At 45.3% G+C, this 18649-nt stretch overlaps 1 protein-coding gene across 5 annotated transcripts; it reads right to left on the reverse strand.

Moving 5' to 3' along the window:
- Nucleotides 1–2374: 2374 nt before the first annotated feature.
- On the reverse strand, nucleotides 2375–16014 carry LOC116941041 (spermatogenesis-associated serine-rich protein 2-like). 5 transcript variants are annotated; one of them, XM_032951618.2, is made up of 13 exons: nucleotides 15927–16014; nucleotides 13893–13995; nucleotides 11925–12004; nucleotides 11370–11478; nucleotides 11223–11272; nucleotides 10478–10853; nucleotides 9133–9363; nucleotides 8374–8509; nucleotides 6783–6841; nucleotides 5746–5855; nucleotides 5355–5457; nucleotides 5046–5236; nucleotides 2375–4860 (listed from the first exon to the last, which is right to left on the reverse strand). In XM_032951618.2, exons 2-13 carry the CDS (start codon nucleotides 13915–13917, stop codon nucleotides 4270–4272), a joined length of 2061 nt encoding a protein of 686 aa, XP_032807509.2. In that variant the 5' UTR covers nucleotides 13918–13995; nucleotides 15927–16014; the 3' UTR covers nucleotides 2375–4269. The 5 variants fall into 5 exon arrangements, with proteins under 5 accessions (XP_032807509.2, XP_032807508.2, XP_032807511.2 ...); XM_032951617.2 differs by having other exon boundaries at nucleotides 15764–15956; XM_032951620.2 differs by having other exon boundaries at nucleotides 10484–10853; nucleotides 15764–15955.
- Between the last annotated feature and the right edge of the window lie 2635 nt (nucleotides 16015–18649).

The raw sequence follows: 18649 nt of genomic DNA on the forward strand, positions 1-18649 counted from the left end.
TTGTTGTCTCAATTGGCTTTTTTCACCTCGCTTTAACGCAAGGCTGAATTTGTACAGTACAAATCATTAATGTTTTTTTCTTCTTCTTCTAAGTAACCTTGTGAGGACAAGGTTACCTATTGAGATTCAATCTGTTTTGCGAACCGGACTTGTACGGCTGAAATCAAAATGTCAGCTCGTATTTGTAAACTGTGCTTAAAGGACATACATACTTGAGAACAGTGGTTCTTAACATTTTCTGCAGCCTTGCACCCCTTTGGTTCTCAATTGTTTAAAAAAAATGTATGTTAATAAATACATAGGGCTTCATTAAACAAAGTAGTTAAATTGTGTTTCGATTATTAACCTTTTTTAAACAAAATCTGGAAATGTCTCACACACCCAGAAAGGGAATCTCCCACCCCCAGGGGGTGCACTCCGGGTTAAGAACCACTTGCAGTTTCGAACTTGGTATTAGTGGTGGACAAAAAGCATCGCTTCTGCTCTTCACGAGCTGAACTATCACAATTCAGGCACACGATTCAATTCAACAATTGCATTTCGTTTAACATTGCATCTCCAGTGACTGCATCGATTGACATTAACTCGATCCATAACATATACCAATCAAACCAATACGTCTGTTTTACTTTACGCGATTTGATGAATGCAGTGAGTTTAAGAATCGGTGAAATCTACCCATTGTATACTGTACTGTACACAGCTATAGGAAACTGTGTAAATACTTGCTCGATTGGAGCCATACACACATACACGGGTTACTTTTTAAAGCACATTCTAATAATCTAACATTGGACTCGCCCTGATCTCGTTTAACTCGTTACGAAGCTAGACTGTACTGTCAGTCACATGCAGCGTGGCCTCGGCAGCCCATGTTGTGTGCAAACAGACGGTGGCCTCATTCGGACCCCAGCCAACTGCAGGGCAACAAACATCACCATTTAGCCATTCCCTATCAACTGCTGGATGAAGGCCTCCCACACAAGCAGTCATTTATCATGATTCTGCGATGCAACAGACGTGTTCAATAATAAAAGTGTACGCTGACAGATGCGTTTTCAGTCCACTGCTGGATGAGGGCCTCCCCCCCCACACCAATTGGGTTATTTGCCCATACTTCACAATGCTGCTTTGTGGGTTGAAATCAGTGAGCATACGCATAGCATACAATAATGGATTTCCTTTACTTGCCTCTTCTACCCATCATGCAGCCCCAGAAAAAGTCGACATCACCAGCTATAAATGGCAGCCGGTCACCCAAAAAACTATCCAGGCTCAGCGTTGCTTAGCTTCGAAGAGCTGACGGGATGGGGCGTATTCCAGGTGATTGCCTTTGGTGTTATAAATACTGCAGCAATAACGCGTATGTACACCAGGATTTGGTCAACATATTTTAAGAATAGGCTCAAAGTAAACGGTACTCAAAAGGCACAAAAAAATTAGATGCTCCACTATTAATGTTAACACACCTGAACTGATGCTACGATTGACACATTTAGACAGTGGCCTCACCGACACAATCCAAAACTTAGGAATATCCGTGCTAGATTTGTTCTGCGGCTATTCACCAATGGAAAGCGTGTTTAGCGAGTTGTGCTACGAACCCGACGACCCGAGTTCGATTATCGACCGTGGCCAATATCGGTGGCAATCGGGATCAGAACTGCTCCCGCCTTATACTTCGCCAATCCGCACCGACCAACACGACGTGTGGAGGGGCCTTCATCCCATGGTGGATCGAGAATGACTAATGCATTATAGCCAATTATTTCATAACTCATCGTCAAGAATGCAACCATCTTCACAAAACAAATAGCATGGAGGCTGGACAGACAGTGCAAGACAATGCACCAGGGCTTTGCATAGCTCGATGCACCGATCACAGCGATGAGCCCGCTGGCCAAATCTCCCAGCTGCTGGAATCTCCTCGGATCTGCAGGAGCCACGTGTCCCCACGCAGGGGCTTGGTTTTCCACAGCTGACTGTGGCAGACGCAGTGTTTTTCCATTCACTAAGCTGGATGATTTATTATATTACAGTATTATTGAAAAGAAAATCCACGTGTTTTCGTTACTGAAATGTTGACGTCCTTCCAAAAGATTCTCTTGCGCTCGTCACGGTGGAGAAATGTGGCTCAGTCTCAAGTGTCCCACTTGGTAACGCCGCTGCAATTGTGCTCACAATAACCTCACTTTTAACACGCTTATTACGTCGGCTTATGAACTTATTCGCCTGCAAAGTCTGTCAACAGGTTTGCAATATTTTTCCATTAAATACTGTGGTGCAAGGGAAGGTAGGCTTTGAGCACGGTGCAGTAGTTTCACTCACACCAATACGGAGATAACCTGTGCAAGAAAGTAACACAAGCCACTGGTCATAATTCGTTAAGTCATTTATTCTACCATAACCATGCAAGGCTGAGAACACCAACACCGGTCAATAAAAAGTACAATACAGTACTTTCCCAGGTAATAAACAGTACCTTAACGGTTTCTCTTTTTGCTACCATCAAAGATTAGCTTCAGATCCAAACAAGGACTAAATCACCTTTTGCTAAGGATTAAAGTAAACGATCGGCCATCATCAAGAGAATGAATGAAAGAAGCAATGAAGATACTGAAGTCGTACAGCAGCACAAAAAACAGTAATGTAATTGGAAAATTCTGCTACATAATGTACGCAATCAAAAAAACAATAAAATGTAAACAGATCCTATGTTGTTACATGCGATTCTAATTAAAATGTTAACATCTTAGTGGAATAAAATAAAGGATAAGACCTGGAAAACCACCAGGCAAAAACTATACTTTGAAATCTGCTACATTATGAACCAGGGCTACTCACCAGACAAGTCCCCTGCCACAAAATAAAAATATGTAAAGGTGTCAACTACAAAGTTGGAACACAATTAATTTAATTTTGCATCCTCAACAAATCATTAAACTGGACTAACGTAATTGCACACAAATAGTGTCAAGATTTTTTTTTTATTGCCAAGGGTTTTTCGACAACAGGTCCAAAAACCCGTCATTTCTCCTCGGCTACGTAACCCCCGACAAAGTGTGCAAGCTACGCATTTGTCGCGCACGTCCTTAAATGTCAACGCCTGTGCCCTTTTGTGGCAAATACAACACCCCTCCCCACCCTCAGTTTTACACCACCAGCCTGAATGGTCCCCGTTTCAAAATGATTAACATCACAGATGAGAAGGTACCCACACATCACGATACGATTTTGTATTTTAAACCACGTGTTCATTTTAGAAAGTGCTTGTTTTCATTTTGAGCGGACCCACAATTCTCCAATGTCTAAGGCTTCATAAAACTAGTCTGCTAACTACTGACAAGGATGACACCGTCACACAAAGTAGAAAAGAGATATAACCAATGGACGATGTGCCGAACGTGATATTTACTACGAGATGACAATTCCGCACAAGGTTGCCAACCGACGGCACCTTTTTGTACGCATCAGAGCAGCCCACACATCTGGTTTGTGATAAGGCCTTGTCATGCAAATAGCACGCCAGGCATACCCTTGTCAACTTCGCGTGTTCGCACTTGCGCATGCATTTCATTGCCCAAATCAAATCACCTGGAGCGGGGGTTTACAGCACACACAGATGTTGCACCACTTATAAAGCGACAGTTTTATTGCAACAAGATTAGCGTCAATACTGAAGAGATGTCATGCTTAATTTTAGTGCTCGTGTTTTCACATTTAGAAAAAGAAAACGTCATCAGTTTTTATAAGCAACGAATTTTACAAGAATTGCTGTTTCCGTGGAACTGCTGCCAGTGCCACAATGCTCGACAGAAGCGCGTCACAGTGGTCATCGTGCCCCCCCCCGTCACACACACTTGCGGCCGAAACCTTACTTCTGTTTAAGGAACGTCAGGAGCCAACACCAACAGCATCACCAGCAATGACTAAACAATGGCACTATACACTGCTACCTTTGGTTCTTACGTTCCATTTTCAACATCGCTACATATTATAAACAAACATTACAAGGCACATTGTTTATGCATAGGATTCGTTATTATCCTCCCATTGTTTTAAGCTTCCTTTTATATATATAGTTCTCTTTTTACTCAAGGTACTAATACTACTGTAATAAGTAAATGACTGAGCCACTTTTGGAATGCAAATTAAAGCCCAGATAACTCTCTCATGTTTATTTGTTTTTTTTTTCACGATAATCCGTAAGGAACATCAAAGTATCCGACCGACACGTGTAAAACAATAACACTTGCCACTCGAGGCGACCTAGCAACCCCATTCATCGCTATAACCTGCACGCCTGTCTGGCACCTCGGGAGCCGCCACCCCATTCTGCTGCAGGCTGCCGCCTCCGCATCCATCTCGGAGCGGCGCTCTGGTCGAGCTGCTCGCCTCCGGCCTGTGTCTTGGCTTGCGAGGCGGCAGTGCCACTTCAGACGGCCCTACTTGGAGCTGCTCTCCAGCCGAGCCATCTGCTCTCTTGTGTCTCTCTTCTGAGTGTTTTCCCCGGTGACCCTCGGTCACCTTAGGGCGAATTTCTTCAGTTCGTTTCGTGTGCTGGTTGCTGTCCAGGGCACGCTGCGGCTCGCCAGGCCCATTCTGTGGCTTGCCGTCAGTGGCAGTGCTCGTTTGGGACTCGGGCTTCGTCTGACCTTGGCTTCTAGGCCGGTCTCTTGGCGGATTTCTTTGGTAGCCCGAGGCATGCAAGCCGTCCTGCCGTGGGGGAACGTTTCTTGCATTCCGTCTAAACCCTCTGCTGGATTGAGATGTCCTCCCTCCCCTACCACCATAGTGAGATCCATTTGGCTCCTGGAAGGGAGGTGCAGAGCCAGGCTTCCTATCAGTGGATTGGGCAGCCTTGAAAAGACAAAAAAAATGTAAATTCAAAAATAAATGAAGAAAACCATCTTATAAGCTTGTTTAACATTTTTAAAATAATTAATATATGGAGGGAGTCAGAGGAAAACATTGCATTGTGTCCAACAATTAATAAAGCCGACGATATCTGACAACTCGGTGTAAAAATGAAACTCAAGCATTACCCCTTGTGTCGTGATGGAGCCATCGTTTCCTGTCGCTGGCCAAGAGGCATGGGTTCTACCCTGGGGCAGACTAAGTAGCGGCATTACTGGGGCAGAAACATCACTGGGGGTGGTCACGGGAGTCACACTGGACTGCGAGGACACAGAGTCACTCCTGGGCTTAGACACGAAGCTGTTCTTTGGCTGACCCACTGCGAACAAGAGTACACAAGGTTATTCATGGCAATGCAATGCGAAAGAAACAATTCCAATGCGTAACGTTGAGTTATGGCAATTGCCATTTGTAGGACACCACAACATGTAACGTACCTTCGCCAAAGGTTTGAAGAGCCAGCTTCATGCTTTCACAGTCGCATACAAATCGAAGGGTCTTGCTCAACTCTTCATCGTACTTCCTCTCGCTGACAAATTGCTGTGAATGAAAAACATATTTGGAGTTTAGCAAACGATCGTGAACCGATCGTAAAACAGCAGTTTGTAAAAATCAAGAGGAAACAGCTGCTCTACAGCAGTTCTTTAAATTCAAATGTATTATTTATCCCAATAAATAAAACAAACAATGATGTTGTAACACAATTGACATGAGTAATCAAGTAGTAAAAACGAATCAGCAACACTCTTGTGAAAAGTCTCCAATTGCTAAATATACAGTTTTCTAAGCACACAGTCCAAGTAATGACTAAGGAATATGCCATCATACCTTTATGTCGGCTCTGAGGCTTGCGAGCTGAGCCTCCGACATGCGCACAGAGTTATCCGTGCGTCGCTTCAGGTCTCCCGCCTTCTCCTGCCTGGCCTTCAACAATCTTACTGTGCACTCACGGAAAAGCAACTTTGTCAGAGAAGTGTACTTCATAGGGCCACCAGTCACTTGTAAATAATGATTCGTGGGGCACTGCTATTTTCACCAAATTGAATGCAGAACTTTAAAATGTACATGTCTACCTTTAGGAGAGCTATAGAAAACATGTCCTAATTTTAACAACTATAAAAAATAAAATGTTTTCCACTATGTGTAGTATTTGACAATGTGTGCAAGGATAATCTGCGACCTATTAATGAAACTGTTTTTTTTTTACTTTTGTTTTGTGTTCGAATAATGCTGACAAGTTATGAATAAACATACTTGAAAAGTCTTCACCTATTGATCTCTATGCACATAACGTTTACAAATTTATATCATGGTTTACAGAAATACTTATTACAGGTGAGACACATGTGGGTAATGTAAATACAATGCAAAGTCAACATATCACCGTTCACTCTGTTTCAAAATCAATGTTATATTCTGCTGTACTGAATGTGTGGGTTTTCGATCTGGTCTGAACACTGAATGAAACAAACCCCAGCCAATCACAGAGATGTTTTCTGGAAAGTATTAGGACAGTCTAAATGTGGGCATATGCAATAAGCACTACTAACAGCAATACAAACACAGAAGTCACATTACAACTGTTCGTTAGTACTGTGCTATAAGAGAGGTGGTCATTGTAAGAATTTGAAGACCAGGTTATATTTATATATATAGCACTGGTTTTAAAAGGAGGCCATGTCATGTTCTTTGGCCTTTTATTTTTTCATTTTGCCACAGAAAACGAACTTTGAAACGCGACGCGATAAATCACTGTTTCAAGCCACCGTTATCTCTTGGGGGCAGCACCATAGACACAGCGAATTGGGTTTCCACAAACCCTAGAGCAGATTACGAAAAAACAAAAAATGGCCGAGCGGACTCACTTGCTTCTTCTTTCACCTTGTCAATGTCTGACAGGAGAGAGACTTCCCGATCCATCAGGCTGAGAATGCGACACGTAACATTCAGTAAACAGTGAAATTTAACAAATTGAAAGCCATGAAAATTATATATATTTGTATGGGTGAAAAATAAACACCGTTTAAAATGAAATTTTTACCTTCAACCTTTTTAACGTACATTTTTGTAGAGATTACAAAATGTAAGTGTTGAAAACTAAAGCTATTGCATAGAAACAAAAATATTAATTCAGATGAATGAACCATGGAAAAAAAATTACAGCCCTTTCTCAATCCACTGCTGTATAAAGCCTTGCCACCCCATTTCAGTCATAGGGGTTGTTTGGCCATACTTGACCACCCTGGCCTGTGGGGGTTACTAAAGCAGGGGTGGGGGGTATGCCCAGCTCAGATATCACTCACGACTGACGTTAACCATGGCTGAGAATCGAATTCAGGTCGGCAGATCCACTGCAAGCGCGAAAACTACAGCGTCACTGCTGCTGACCCCCACGCAAATGGATTAATGGTAAATTATGGAGTTGGGTCTCACGCATCCTTCCACTCTGTAGACTCCTCCCACTCTGTGGACGTGGTTTCAGTGCATAGTGCTGCAAGTGCTTTATGTGATTGCCAGGTAAAAGCTATAGTAATAGATTCAATAATTTACATTTGGAAAACGGAAACTACGTAAGAATAATTTTCCGAGGTGAAAAAGTTCCAATAGCCATTAGTCTAACAACAAAACCTCTGAATGCCTTCATGGTAGACTGTGCTGGAGTGGAAAAATGTCAAATTTCAGCTGGAACTATTTTTTATATCAATTCACAACAGCGACAACCAAACCCAAAAGCATTACAGTGAGGAAATGGCCAATTGAAGGGAAAAAAATACTGAAAATTATCAATCGAAAGCAACAAAATGACTTGCGAGAACACTTAAAAGTTACACTGCCAAAAGCAGTTATTTAGGTATACTGGAAACACTGTTTGCTGTCATCATAACACAAACTGGCCAGTGTTTCTCACTGTACTCTTCAAACATAAAAAAGTGGTGGCCTCCACTCTGTAGAAAAGCATGACAAACATCCTATTAACCCAGTGCAGGATCAATAAGCGTAAACCTCTGAAAATTACTATCTTCAGCAAATAATAGCTTTGAATAAATATTAAGAATGTTTTACAAAATAACTGCTTTCATCTCTTTAAAATAATAAGATATTATTTATTTTTAAGAATTACATTATTCACCTTTACAATGGGATTCAGATATGCCACATATAGCTTCTTTAACAGACTGTTGAGGCAAATGCTGTTAGCGAGCGCCTATGAAGGCCGACACGCCACACGAGGGGGGTGAGTGGCCAACACCATGCTCGGCCGCCTTTGTCTCCCGAGCGGTCATGTTTACACATTGCACCAGGCACTCATTTGAAGTTGAGTCGACCTAGGGGAGGGCCCAGGACCGGTTCAGATAATAGGTGTTGACCATGAGCGGGTATCAAACCCGAGTCGCCGGGTTCATAGCGCAACGCAGATATGCAACAACCATCACCCGCACCAGCAGGTGTACACACCATTGTTGAAGCTCGTAAAAAGACGATTTGATCTTCTTCACAGATGTATCCATCTCTTCCTTCAGCAGCAGACGATAACGTGTTAGGGATGCCATGCACCTCTGAAGATCCTTCACAGACTTCTCAATGTTGGGTCCTACGTGGAAAGTAACAGCAAAGCTTTTCAACACGACAGCACCACCATCTCTACATGTTCACGTTCAAGTCCAATGAGCTGACAGTAACACTACACTTTTATTCACGTGTGTACAGGTACAGTCACTGGTGGATGAAAGTCTCCCCCATTGAGAATCTCATATACATCACCATGCTGGTCAGTTGCATCGGTGAAAGCAGGGATCAAACATTAAAATTTACAATTCTGTAAAGAGAAAGGTTTCTTAGATTCAGAGGCATGGAAAATCCCATGGCAAGTGGGAAGACAGCTAGAAATGCTGCCAAAATTTCCCAAGCTCTGTAGCTCTAAATTGGAGTGTTTGGCCAACTCCATAATTAAATTAAATATACATTGTAGTGTAGTACAGTGCAACATTGTGTTTTGCTGCACTGCCCTCTGCTGACAATGTAGCCCTGCAGCAGCCTACACCACCTGTGTCATGCACAGGGGTCAGCCATGCAAGCACTATCCAGGCTCAACCCGCTTAGCTTCCAGGGTCTGACAAGCTAAGAGCGCATTCTGATTAACACTTTTTAAAAAATACAACACAGCTAGTTCCCATCCCAACAACCCCAACTGGGCACCCTTGACAAGTTCCCTACCTGGTTTCTTGCTGTTGGATGTAGGATGTGAGAAAGGTTCTTCAGGAAACATAGCAAGCTGTGGATGGGGTGCGGTGTTGGCATTTCGCTGCGCAGGGCGGGGGCCGCGGTGCCGCCCTCCGTGTTGTACTGTACTATGCCCCGTCTGCTTCGGGGGGGTCCGTCCAGTGCTTGGTTTAGGCTGAGAAACATCTTCCGACGTCTCGCGTGGCTCATCGTGTGCGCTCTCAACTATCGAAAGAGAAAAAAATCAGGTTAATTGTCGATCCCGCACTCACCGATTCACTCCAGTCACTCACTCGCCAGCGGTCCAGTTGCCTCCTTATCGCTCCGCTATCCCTTCTACCACAGTTACTCTTCTCATTAACTTTACGCATTGATTCTTCCACCCCTGTTGAAGACTCCGTCTACCAGACTAATTATTGTGACTCGTCCATGGTGTGCAAAACACCAGACACTGCAGGTCAAAACAGTGCTTCTGCTTCTTTCCTGGCAGTTGCTCAACTTTTCAAATTCCCTCCAATCGATTATTTTCCCAAGTTCTTAAGAAAGGCATTAACTCATCTTATAACACACCTGCAATTGCGCTTTGTTGCCGACCGCTTGGCATTTTGAGCCTTTGCTCAGCAATTGTGATTTTCAAAAAAAAATCCAATCTTGGAGTAATCCTTGTAAATGTTAGCATTTTCAGCAATGTTAGTGCTCCTAAAATCCTTGCAACATTAGTAAAAAAAAGCACAATTTTCTTTATATTAAAGTTCTGTCAAGAGATATCACAGCTTAGGTTATGAACTCCAATTGTTCATTAAAGTTTAAAAGTAAATCATCAAATAATGCAGTTATGATGCATATTTGGGTGCCATTCAATTTTCATATGGTCAAGCGAAATTTTAGTTTTCTAGGATCACACCCTCTCAATTTGTTACTTTTGGTCTAAAAGTCAAGCACTGAAATTGCCATTCTCATCAGTTAAAATTTACAGTTTGCCTATACTGTGACCAAATTTATTTTTCAACTGTTGAGCAACCAGTAAATACCAAGTGCTTCAATTTAACAAGCAAAATAAATAAAACCAGAAGTCGTGATGTTGAAAATAAAATAAACTTACATTTTGAGTGGCTCTCAAATGTGTATGCATGCGTAAAACAGAACAGTAACTTCCATATGTGGAAACAAATTGTTCATAGATTGACACATTTTTGTTTCCACATGTAAAAATTTAAATACCGTTGTTTTTTTGCTAAACATACGTATACTGATTAACAATAAACAATACATCCGAGTGCCTACACATGTTATCGGTTAAAACAAAATAAAAGTGTACACTGCTGCGAAGAACACGCACCAGCACCTGCATGTGTGATGTCCAGTGATCTTGGCCTTGATGAGTCCGCAGAGCCCTCTTTGTCAAGCAGCAAAATTTCGTCCATCTTTTCGGCAAGGCCCTCTGCGCCATCGCCGTTATGAGCAACAACACCGCCATCAACCACCATCACTGCCGCGCCATCAGCAATCGCCGCAGTACTGCCAGCAACTACTGCCTCTTCGCCAGCAACCGCCACCAATTCACCAGCGACCACCGCCACTTCGCCGGCCATCACCACCACTTCATCACCGTTTTCTCCGTCGCGCTCTTCCCGGGGCACGGGCTCTGGTTCCACCTCTTCCCGCGCAGCCTCGCTCGCGCCCTTGCCTCTTCCCTTCTTCTTCTTAGAGTTGGGCTGCAGCGTGAGTGAGCATCTCAATTAGGGCCGACTCGCTCAGACTATTTGTCAGTTTTGTGGTAAGGCCAACTGGGCAGCAGCAGGACATGTTTCAATTGCAAGACAGGACTTAAAATTGTGTTTTTAACTTAAAATACTGCCACAATGATGGAATTATAATATTAACAGCTGTATATTAAAAAAGCGGTCATTTAAACACTTGTCATTTACATGATGAATAGGAAACAAGCATTTCACAGCTGCATATTGCAAACCCTCTATTAGCTGCTTAATTGCTGCATGCAAATCAACACTCATCACTTCCTAATACTGTATCGTGTGTGAATCAGTTGCTTTCACATCTAGTGTGGTCTATAGAGTGCTTACCTTCTTTTTTCCAGTGGTGTTCCATTCATTCAGTACCTCATTTGCACGCCCTGTAAAATAAATAAATCAGATTTCACAAATTGTAACTCATCGTAATCTCATCTGAAATATGGACCACTGCATTCATGAGTGTAATATAAAACCTACCGTCAACAAATGCTTGAACAGTTTTGTCTACACTGAAGTCAAATTGTTGCAGAACCAGAACGATTTCGTTGTTGCTCTTGTTATTAACTACCAAGCGCACCGCATTTATCTGCAAAAAAGAATGGATAAATCTTTACATCGCACGCACAAAAGCACTCAACCTGTGTTACGGGGAAACAGCAGTGCGTACATTGGGATTATTTTGCAGTCCAGCAGTCAGAATTGAGGCTGAACTTAAAAGTACAGGGGTGGCGGCCATCGAGGCTCTCAGACACAGCCTTCGTGGTGCTAAGGGGCACCATGGTGGCGAGATGTTAATTGCCTCTCCTGGTATACAGGAGGTCGTGGGTTAGATCCCAACCCTGACGCCTGTACATTTGGAGTTTGAATGTTCTCCCCATGGTCGTGAGGATTTTTATCCGGGTCCTCCGGTTTTCTCCGGAGCCTTACCTGCTAAAATAAAAAAGTTTAGTAGTTTAAAAAACGTTAATGGTCTCAAAGAAAGCGCTGACATATCACAATCCGCTCCTCTTACGGGCCAACTCAAAACCTCACCTTCTCCCGTATATTCTCATGTCCGCCGGACCGAGCCATCACTGCCTTGGTTCTGGTGTCAAACTCAACACTTGATAAATCTGTGAACAAAAATGCAAAGCAACCTGAATGTCTATTCATCGCAATCCAGTTCAAATGCTGAATTGGAAGTTACAATGCGAACATCGTTTAAATGCCATTCATGGCAATTGGTCAGATGTTCAACTTGGCATCAGCTGTGCAAGTATAATTAGTGTTATTGTTAGCTCCAAGATTATATATTATATAGTTTAAGAGTATATCAAGATAAAAAAACACTTTTAAAATAAAGTCTTATTATTTGAATAAACAAGTTCACGCTTATTATTCTCATCAGTTTGGAATTATGCAATGCGAAAGCAATTTAGGCAAAAACTACGATTATAACATTTGCACACAATGCAGCAAACTGAATTATACACTGGCTGCATCATTGTAACTTCAAATAAAAACGCTTTCGATATCTTGCAGGAGAGAATAGGGGGGAACATACTTTCAAAAAGCCATTTTTGGTCTTGTGCCAAGTCCATGAACTTATTTAAATGCCAATGTCATGCTCAGTGCCAAGAGGCTTCAGGCATGCGTGAAAAATACCATAATTTTCAGGAGTAAGAAGGTTTGGAGGAATAAAAAATTATAAAAGATTAACTTTTATAATAGCAAAAATTTGAATCTTATGTCAAAAAATTGTCTTCTTCCTCTCACTTTCACAATTGGATATAGTTTAGCCTATATCGTTGGAATTGCAATTTTGGACTTGCTCAACACCTTATAACAGTAACCTATCCAGTCTCAGCAACTTTATAATACTTTAGAACGACACAAAACATTGCCTATTAGTTACCCTGGATCCGTGCGTCACTCAAAGGTCCAATGGCAACCAGATGCCCCCTCTGCATTTGCGCATTTGGCTTAAGAGGGAACCCACCGTTGGCATAATTCACCTCCCAGGAGTGAACTAACAGTGCAGGGCAGACGTGGAAGTTGGCTTCCTGCTCGTAGCAACTTTTCATTCGCTCATGAGGTCAAACTGCCTTCACTCACCTATCCAACTGGAACGCTTTCAGGATTGAGGTCAAGGCCAAGTCGAGCACTGTCAGCAGCCCAAACCCAGTTTAGCCTATGATTGGAATAACATGGACATTATTGGGGTATTTCAAAGGATAAGCAGCCAATCTCTGTTTCACATTGAGGTAACGAACACGTGGGGTAACAGATCCCCCCCCCCCAAAAAAGCATCTCATGCAAAAACCCAACCCCAACAAGAGCTAGGGTCTAAACGCCCCCATGCAGGACAGACACTGCCGACGTGGCCACAGGGAAAGTGCTGCCAAGTCCACATCTGGTTCGGAGCGGTGCCCACTCGGGCTAGCCCCTCCTTTTAATTTTTTTTCTCTCCACAGACTGTGCTGGCTCTCCACGTTACGCCAGCATTGCTAATTGCGAATGGCTGGGGCCCAACGGTGCACGTGTGTGGCATTTCGCCTGAAAACGCGTCACACCATTAAACGTCTTTTTACAGTTGCATATGCCACATCTGCATTCTAATGAGGGTTCTCACCAGTCATCCGAACACAAAACTATGTACACATTCCGCACGCACACAATATACAAATATAGCAATGTGCACACGCACATACATCACAGCTTTACCCTTAGCACGCCCTGTATTTACTCTAGGTCTCTCCTACAATAGCTTGACTCCCAGCTAGCTTTTAATGGATGTAAAGTATACAGAATACACTTAAGCAACATACGTCACACATTGGCAGTAATATACAAACGACACACACGCCAATAGTTGTCATGCACTGAATTTATAGCAATTTAAAAGGGTGAGTGCACATCGCACTAGACTTTGACACCACTATCACTTTAGCTAAGTCAGCAAGCACGGAGGACAAAACGCACAAAGCCAGGCCACGCGTTTCTTACCACTTCTTCACGCACCTTTCCGCCTCTTGCCAATGTCCATGGCAGAGAAAGAAACTAAAAGCACGGATACAGCAAAGCAGCTCCACACACCGCCGCGATTCCCAGCACCAAACAAATCCTGTAAACACAGCAAGGTCGAGAGCAATGGGTGATCCGATTCGCTGGTCATTTACCCACCCTCTCTTCACAACTGTGAACTTGACCCATACATGCACGCTGGAACATTATACTGACAAACAGTGCAGCGCATCACGAGAGCACAGTAAGTAGGCAGTGAGCAGCAAGACGATTTGACAAATGGGCAGATGCACTTCAGGGGCCGTCGATGAAATTACCATTCTAAACCTTTTTTTATTTTACCAGGTAAGGCCCACTGAGCAATATATCTTTTTTCAGAGCTATATACCTCTATAGAGCTCAACGAAGTGGCTTATCATGGACAATTATTGCAGCCAATACTATAATACTATAAACGAGTGTTTCCAAATGTGGAGGGGGGAAAAAAACCGGTGGACCCGGAGAAAAACCCACGCGACCACGGGGAGAACATGCAAACTCCAAATATACAGCAGGCATTAAGGGACCGGATCGAACCCCCGACCTCCTGCACACCCGGCGAAGGAGTTAACATCTCGCCACCGCGGCGTCCCACACATTGACTGTGTGGAGCACCGCACGAAAACTATTTTGACAAAAGGAACCCCGCAGGATCACAGTGGTACCCCTCGTAGTTGACGATGGCGATCGTAGAGATTCCCACTGGAGATAATGCTCATTCCGGAGGCCATTCGAATCACACTATAGGCCTGGACGATCAGTTTTACTACTAGGCAAAGCGTACGTTCGGCCGACGTTCAAACAGTCTTGTACTATCTGGGACGGAGCACACAGTTCCTATCTAAAATCTACTGAATTAGGATTCAACGTAAAGCAATCAGGTAGACTTTTGATCTAGCACTAATTCATTTAAATCTCTCACCGGGAGTCGGAATCACCCCTTCATCGCTACTACCGCGGTTACTGTTCCCGTGAACTTAATCGATTCCTCCACGTAAATGAGGACTCTCCGTCCAGTAGACTCTTCCGTATCACCCACACTCTTTGTTTTATTAAAACGCCACGTTTGCAGGTCGCATCAATTCTCTTTCCAGCTTCCCTCGGCACCGCTTGCTCCACATTGGAATTCCCTGAACATCGTCTCTCTCTCTCTCCCTCTCCGTCCCCCTGTAAGCTCGATTAACGAAAAGTGTTAACCTCATCTATTACAACTGATGGTGCTGTTTGTTGCCGGTCGCTTGCCATTTGGGGGGGGGGGGGGCTGTGATCAGCAACTCTGGTTTTCAGTTAAAAAAAAAATCAGTTCCGAGGTCTAGAAACCCACACTAGGAACAGCAAGAAATTAGCACTGGCGCCAGAATTCACACCGCAGCTCCGACCGCCCGTAAGATGATGAACGAAAACGACGGAATTTCAATACAGTACGGAGAACGGAGGACGAAAATCAGCAACGACGAGTCGAATGTTCCAGGTGACAAAAGAGGATGGAGAGATCGGGCACGGTTTGCTGTAAACATCGAGAAGCTACTAGAAGCGGACTGCGAGTGCAGGCAATATCCGGGCGGTAGGCAGCCAGGCCAATGCACACACCCAGACGAAGGGGGGGTGGGTGGGTGGGTGGGGGGCCCTTGTCGCACGCAGCCCTGCACACTCACACGGCGGCCCGTGAGGGCCCCGTACCCCCCGACCGGAGCGGCAAGCACAGCGTTAGGCGGGTGCGGGGAGGGGGGATACGAAGGTTGGAGGACGAGTCGTACGTAGCCTCCCCGCTGCTTCCCCTCTCTCCCAACGTTATAATAATTCTCCTCAGCAAAATAATTACAACTTACCGCGCCGCCTTTAAACTGTAACGTTCACGCTGTAATTGGCAATCAAGAGTTCAAAAAGAGCAATAGCGGTGATCGCGCGATACTTGTTGTAAACAATGATCGCGATGACTTGTCAATAACAATGGAAGAATGGGGGACGAGGAGGAGGCGAAGGGATACGCACTGCAGGAGCGCGCCGAGTCGAATGAGCTCAGCCTCCCGGGCGCGCGCCCTTCGGGTCGTGCAAGCGCCTCGTCTCGCGTTCCCATTGGCTGATGCGGGCTGCGCGCGCGCGTAATCCCCCCTTCACATCCCCCCTTCACATCCCCCCTTCACATCCCCCCCTTCACATCCCCCCCTTCACAACCCCCCCTTCACATCCCCCCTTCACATCCCCCCCCCTTCACATCCCTCCCCCCTTCACATCCCCCCCTTCACATCCCCCCCTTCACATCCCCCCCCTTCACATCCCCCCCCTTCACAACCCCCCTTCACATCCCCCCCCTTCACATCCCCCCCTTCACATCCCCCCCTTCACATCCCCCCCCTTCACATCCCCCCCCCCCTTCACATCCCTCCCCCCTTCACATCCCCCCCCTTCACATCCCCCCCTTCACATCCCCCCCCTTCACATCCCCCCCCTTCACATCCCCCCCCTTCACATCCCTCCCCCCTTCACATCCCCCCCCCCTTCACATCCCCTAACGTGGTCGTTGGAAATCGAGCGCGGGGCGGGGGGGGGTGTTTCCGATCCAGGAAAGTAACCCCTCCCCTCCCACCCCCCCAAATGCGTACGTGTCTACCCACTGTCCAATGAGGAAGGTAGGAGAGAAAGGGGGCGGGGGGAGGTTAAATATGATCACGTGACCTCTCCCGAACGCGTGGCCCGTAAGAAAAACTCAGAGCCGGAAAGGCACGTGACGGAGAGCGGGCAGCCAATGGGATGGCGAGAACAAAGGGGGGGGGGGGTGGAGACAAAAGGCGGCCGTATAAAGTGAGTGGGACGCGACTTTTGTGTCGCAGTCGTGTTGAGTGCATTCGTTATATTTTTTTTATTAATTTGGTTTAGTTAGCAATACGTTATTTTGTTGCGATAGAAAAAGGGGTTGTCACCCAAAGACTACGACCGTTTTAGGAAATGGAATATGCCATGAGACGTACTTTTTAAGGTAGACTCCGTGGTATAAAATGCAATCTACAACTTATTATCCACTATAGAAACGCTTCATCTCGGTTTTTTCGGTAAAGTCACGTAGAATGAACCAAGAAGATGAATCCCTGCAGTCACGAAAGCTTTAAATCGAAAAATATATAGAAACGCTATTTGTTTAATTAAATGTAACGCATCAAAGCTAGGGGAGAATGGCAGTGTTAGGCAATGCTTTTTTCCCTCTGGCAAATAGTGAAGGCAACAGATAGGGCTCGAAAGAGATCAGGTATTAACTTTGAAAGTATTTTATACCATCCACTGCTGGAAGGTATCCGCAGCCCGGCGCCTTCACAATTCTGCAATGCCACAATCTCAGGAAGGGGTAACAAATGTCATTTGCAGAATCTTAAAAAGGGTACCAGATGGTATTCCATTTTATGTACATAAACCTATATCAACATTCGTATCGTATTACTACATTGGTTCGATGTTTAATTGCATCGAATAAGTAATTTATAAATTGCATCTACAACTTTATAGCTTTCCCCTGAGCAAGATGGCGTTTAAATTGCATATTGAGGCCACGTGGTCGAGCTCTGGGATCACGTGACGCGTATCCATCGCCACGCCCCCAGCATGTTGGACGTGGGGGGGGAGACCTCGTATGTGACTTCCCCGCCGTCTATGCAGCCAATGGGGGGGCTGCGTGCGTCGTGTCTCGCGGGAGGGGGGGATAGGTGGGCTGGGGGGGGTGGTAGGTGGGCTGGGATAGGTGGGCTGTGGGGAGGTTGGTAGGTGGGCTGGGCGGGGGTGGTAGGTGGGCTGTGGGGAGGTTGGTAGGTGGGCTGGGCGGGGGTGGTAGGTGGGCTGGGGGGGGTGGTAGGTGGGCTGGGCGGGGGTGGTAGGTGGGCTGGGGGGGGTGGTAGGTGGGCTGGGCGGGGGTGGTAGGTGGGCTGGGGGGGGTGGTAGGTGGGCTGGGCGGGGGTGGTAGGTGGGCTGTGGGGGGGGGGGGTGGTAGGTGGGCTGGGGGGTGGTAGGTGGGCTGTGGGCGGGTGGTAGGTGGGCTGGGGGGTGGTAGGTGGCCTGGGATAGGTGGGCTGGGATAGGTGGGCTGGGATAGGCGGGCTGTGATAGGTGGGCTAGTATGGGTGGGGATAGGCGGGGGGGGGTCTCGCGCCTTTTGGTTTCCCGTCATCGCCGCTGCAGTGACGGGCGGCGCAGCGCTCAATGGCGCGCGCGCGCCCTGAGGCAAAAGTCACGAGAAACGCCCAACATTGCTAAACGTACAACACGCACACACATATATATAACACAATGCTGACGTATCCCCTCATGACTGATGTCCCTCGTTACAATATACCTGATTGAAAAAAAAACAAAGCCACGGGGCAGGCAATACTTTTTTTAAAGAAAATTATAGTTGTGGCATAAATCACTGTAAAATGTGATCCCTCCCCTGTGCATGTTTTGGCAAGGGTTGGTGGATCACGAAGATATTAAAATGACAAGCCTAGCCTGCGAGATGGCCAGTGTGTGTTCGCGAACCCATCTGTGCAGACTTCGTGTGTCCAGCCCTCGTATGCCACTCCTAAATGTGGCATTACGTAAGACTGACAATGCTACAATATAATAGTGTATGACTATAGAATTACATTATTTCACAAGAAAGTACCTGAATAAATTAGTATTTTTTCCCAATTTTGAATTTCCAGTGTAAATATGCGGCGTTAATGTTGGCTTAACCAACACCGACATTA

The sequence above is a fragment of the Petromyzon marinus genome, chromosome 10 (genome assembly GCF_048934315.1).
Source record: "Petromyzon marinus isolate PM22_M1 ecotype Great Lakes invasive population chromosome 10, UKy_Petmar_22M1.pri1.0, whole genome shotgun sequence".
NCBI classification, from domain to species: Eukaryota; Metazoa; Chordata; class Hyperoartia; order Petromyzontiformes; family Petromyzontidae; genus Petromyzon; species Petromyzon marinus.

Coding starts and splice junctions, on each gene's coding strand:
- LOC116941041 (XM_032951618.2), bottom strand. CDS start 13,917: ATGGACATTGGCAAGAGGCGGAAAG. Junction 8,510..9,132: donor ATCCAACAGCAAGAAACCAG/GTAGGGAACTTG, acceptor CTTTCCACGTAG/GACCCAACATTGAGAAGTCT. Junction 5,458..5,745: donor GCCTCAGAGCCGACATAAAG/GTATGATGGCAT, acceptor TTTCATTCACAG/CAATTTGTCAGCGAGAGGAA.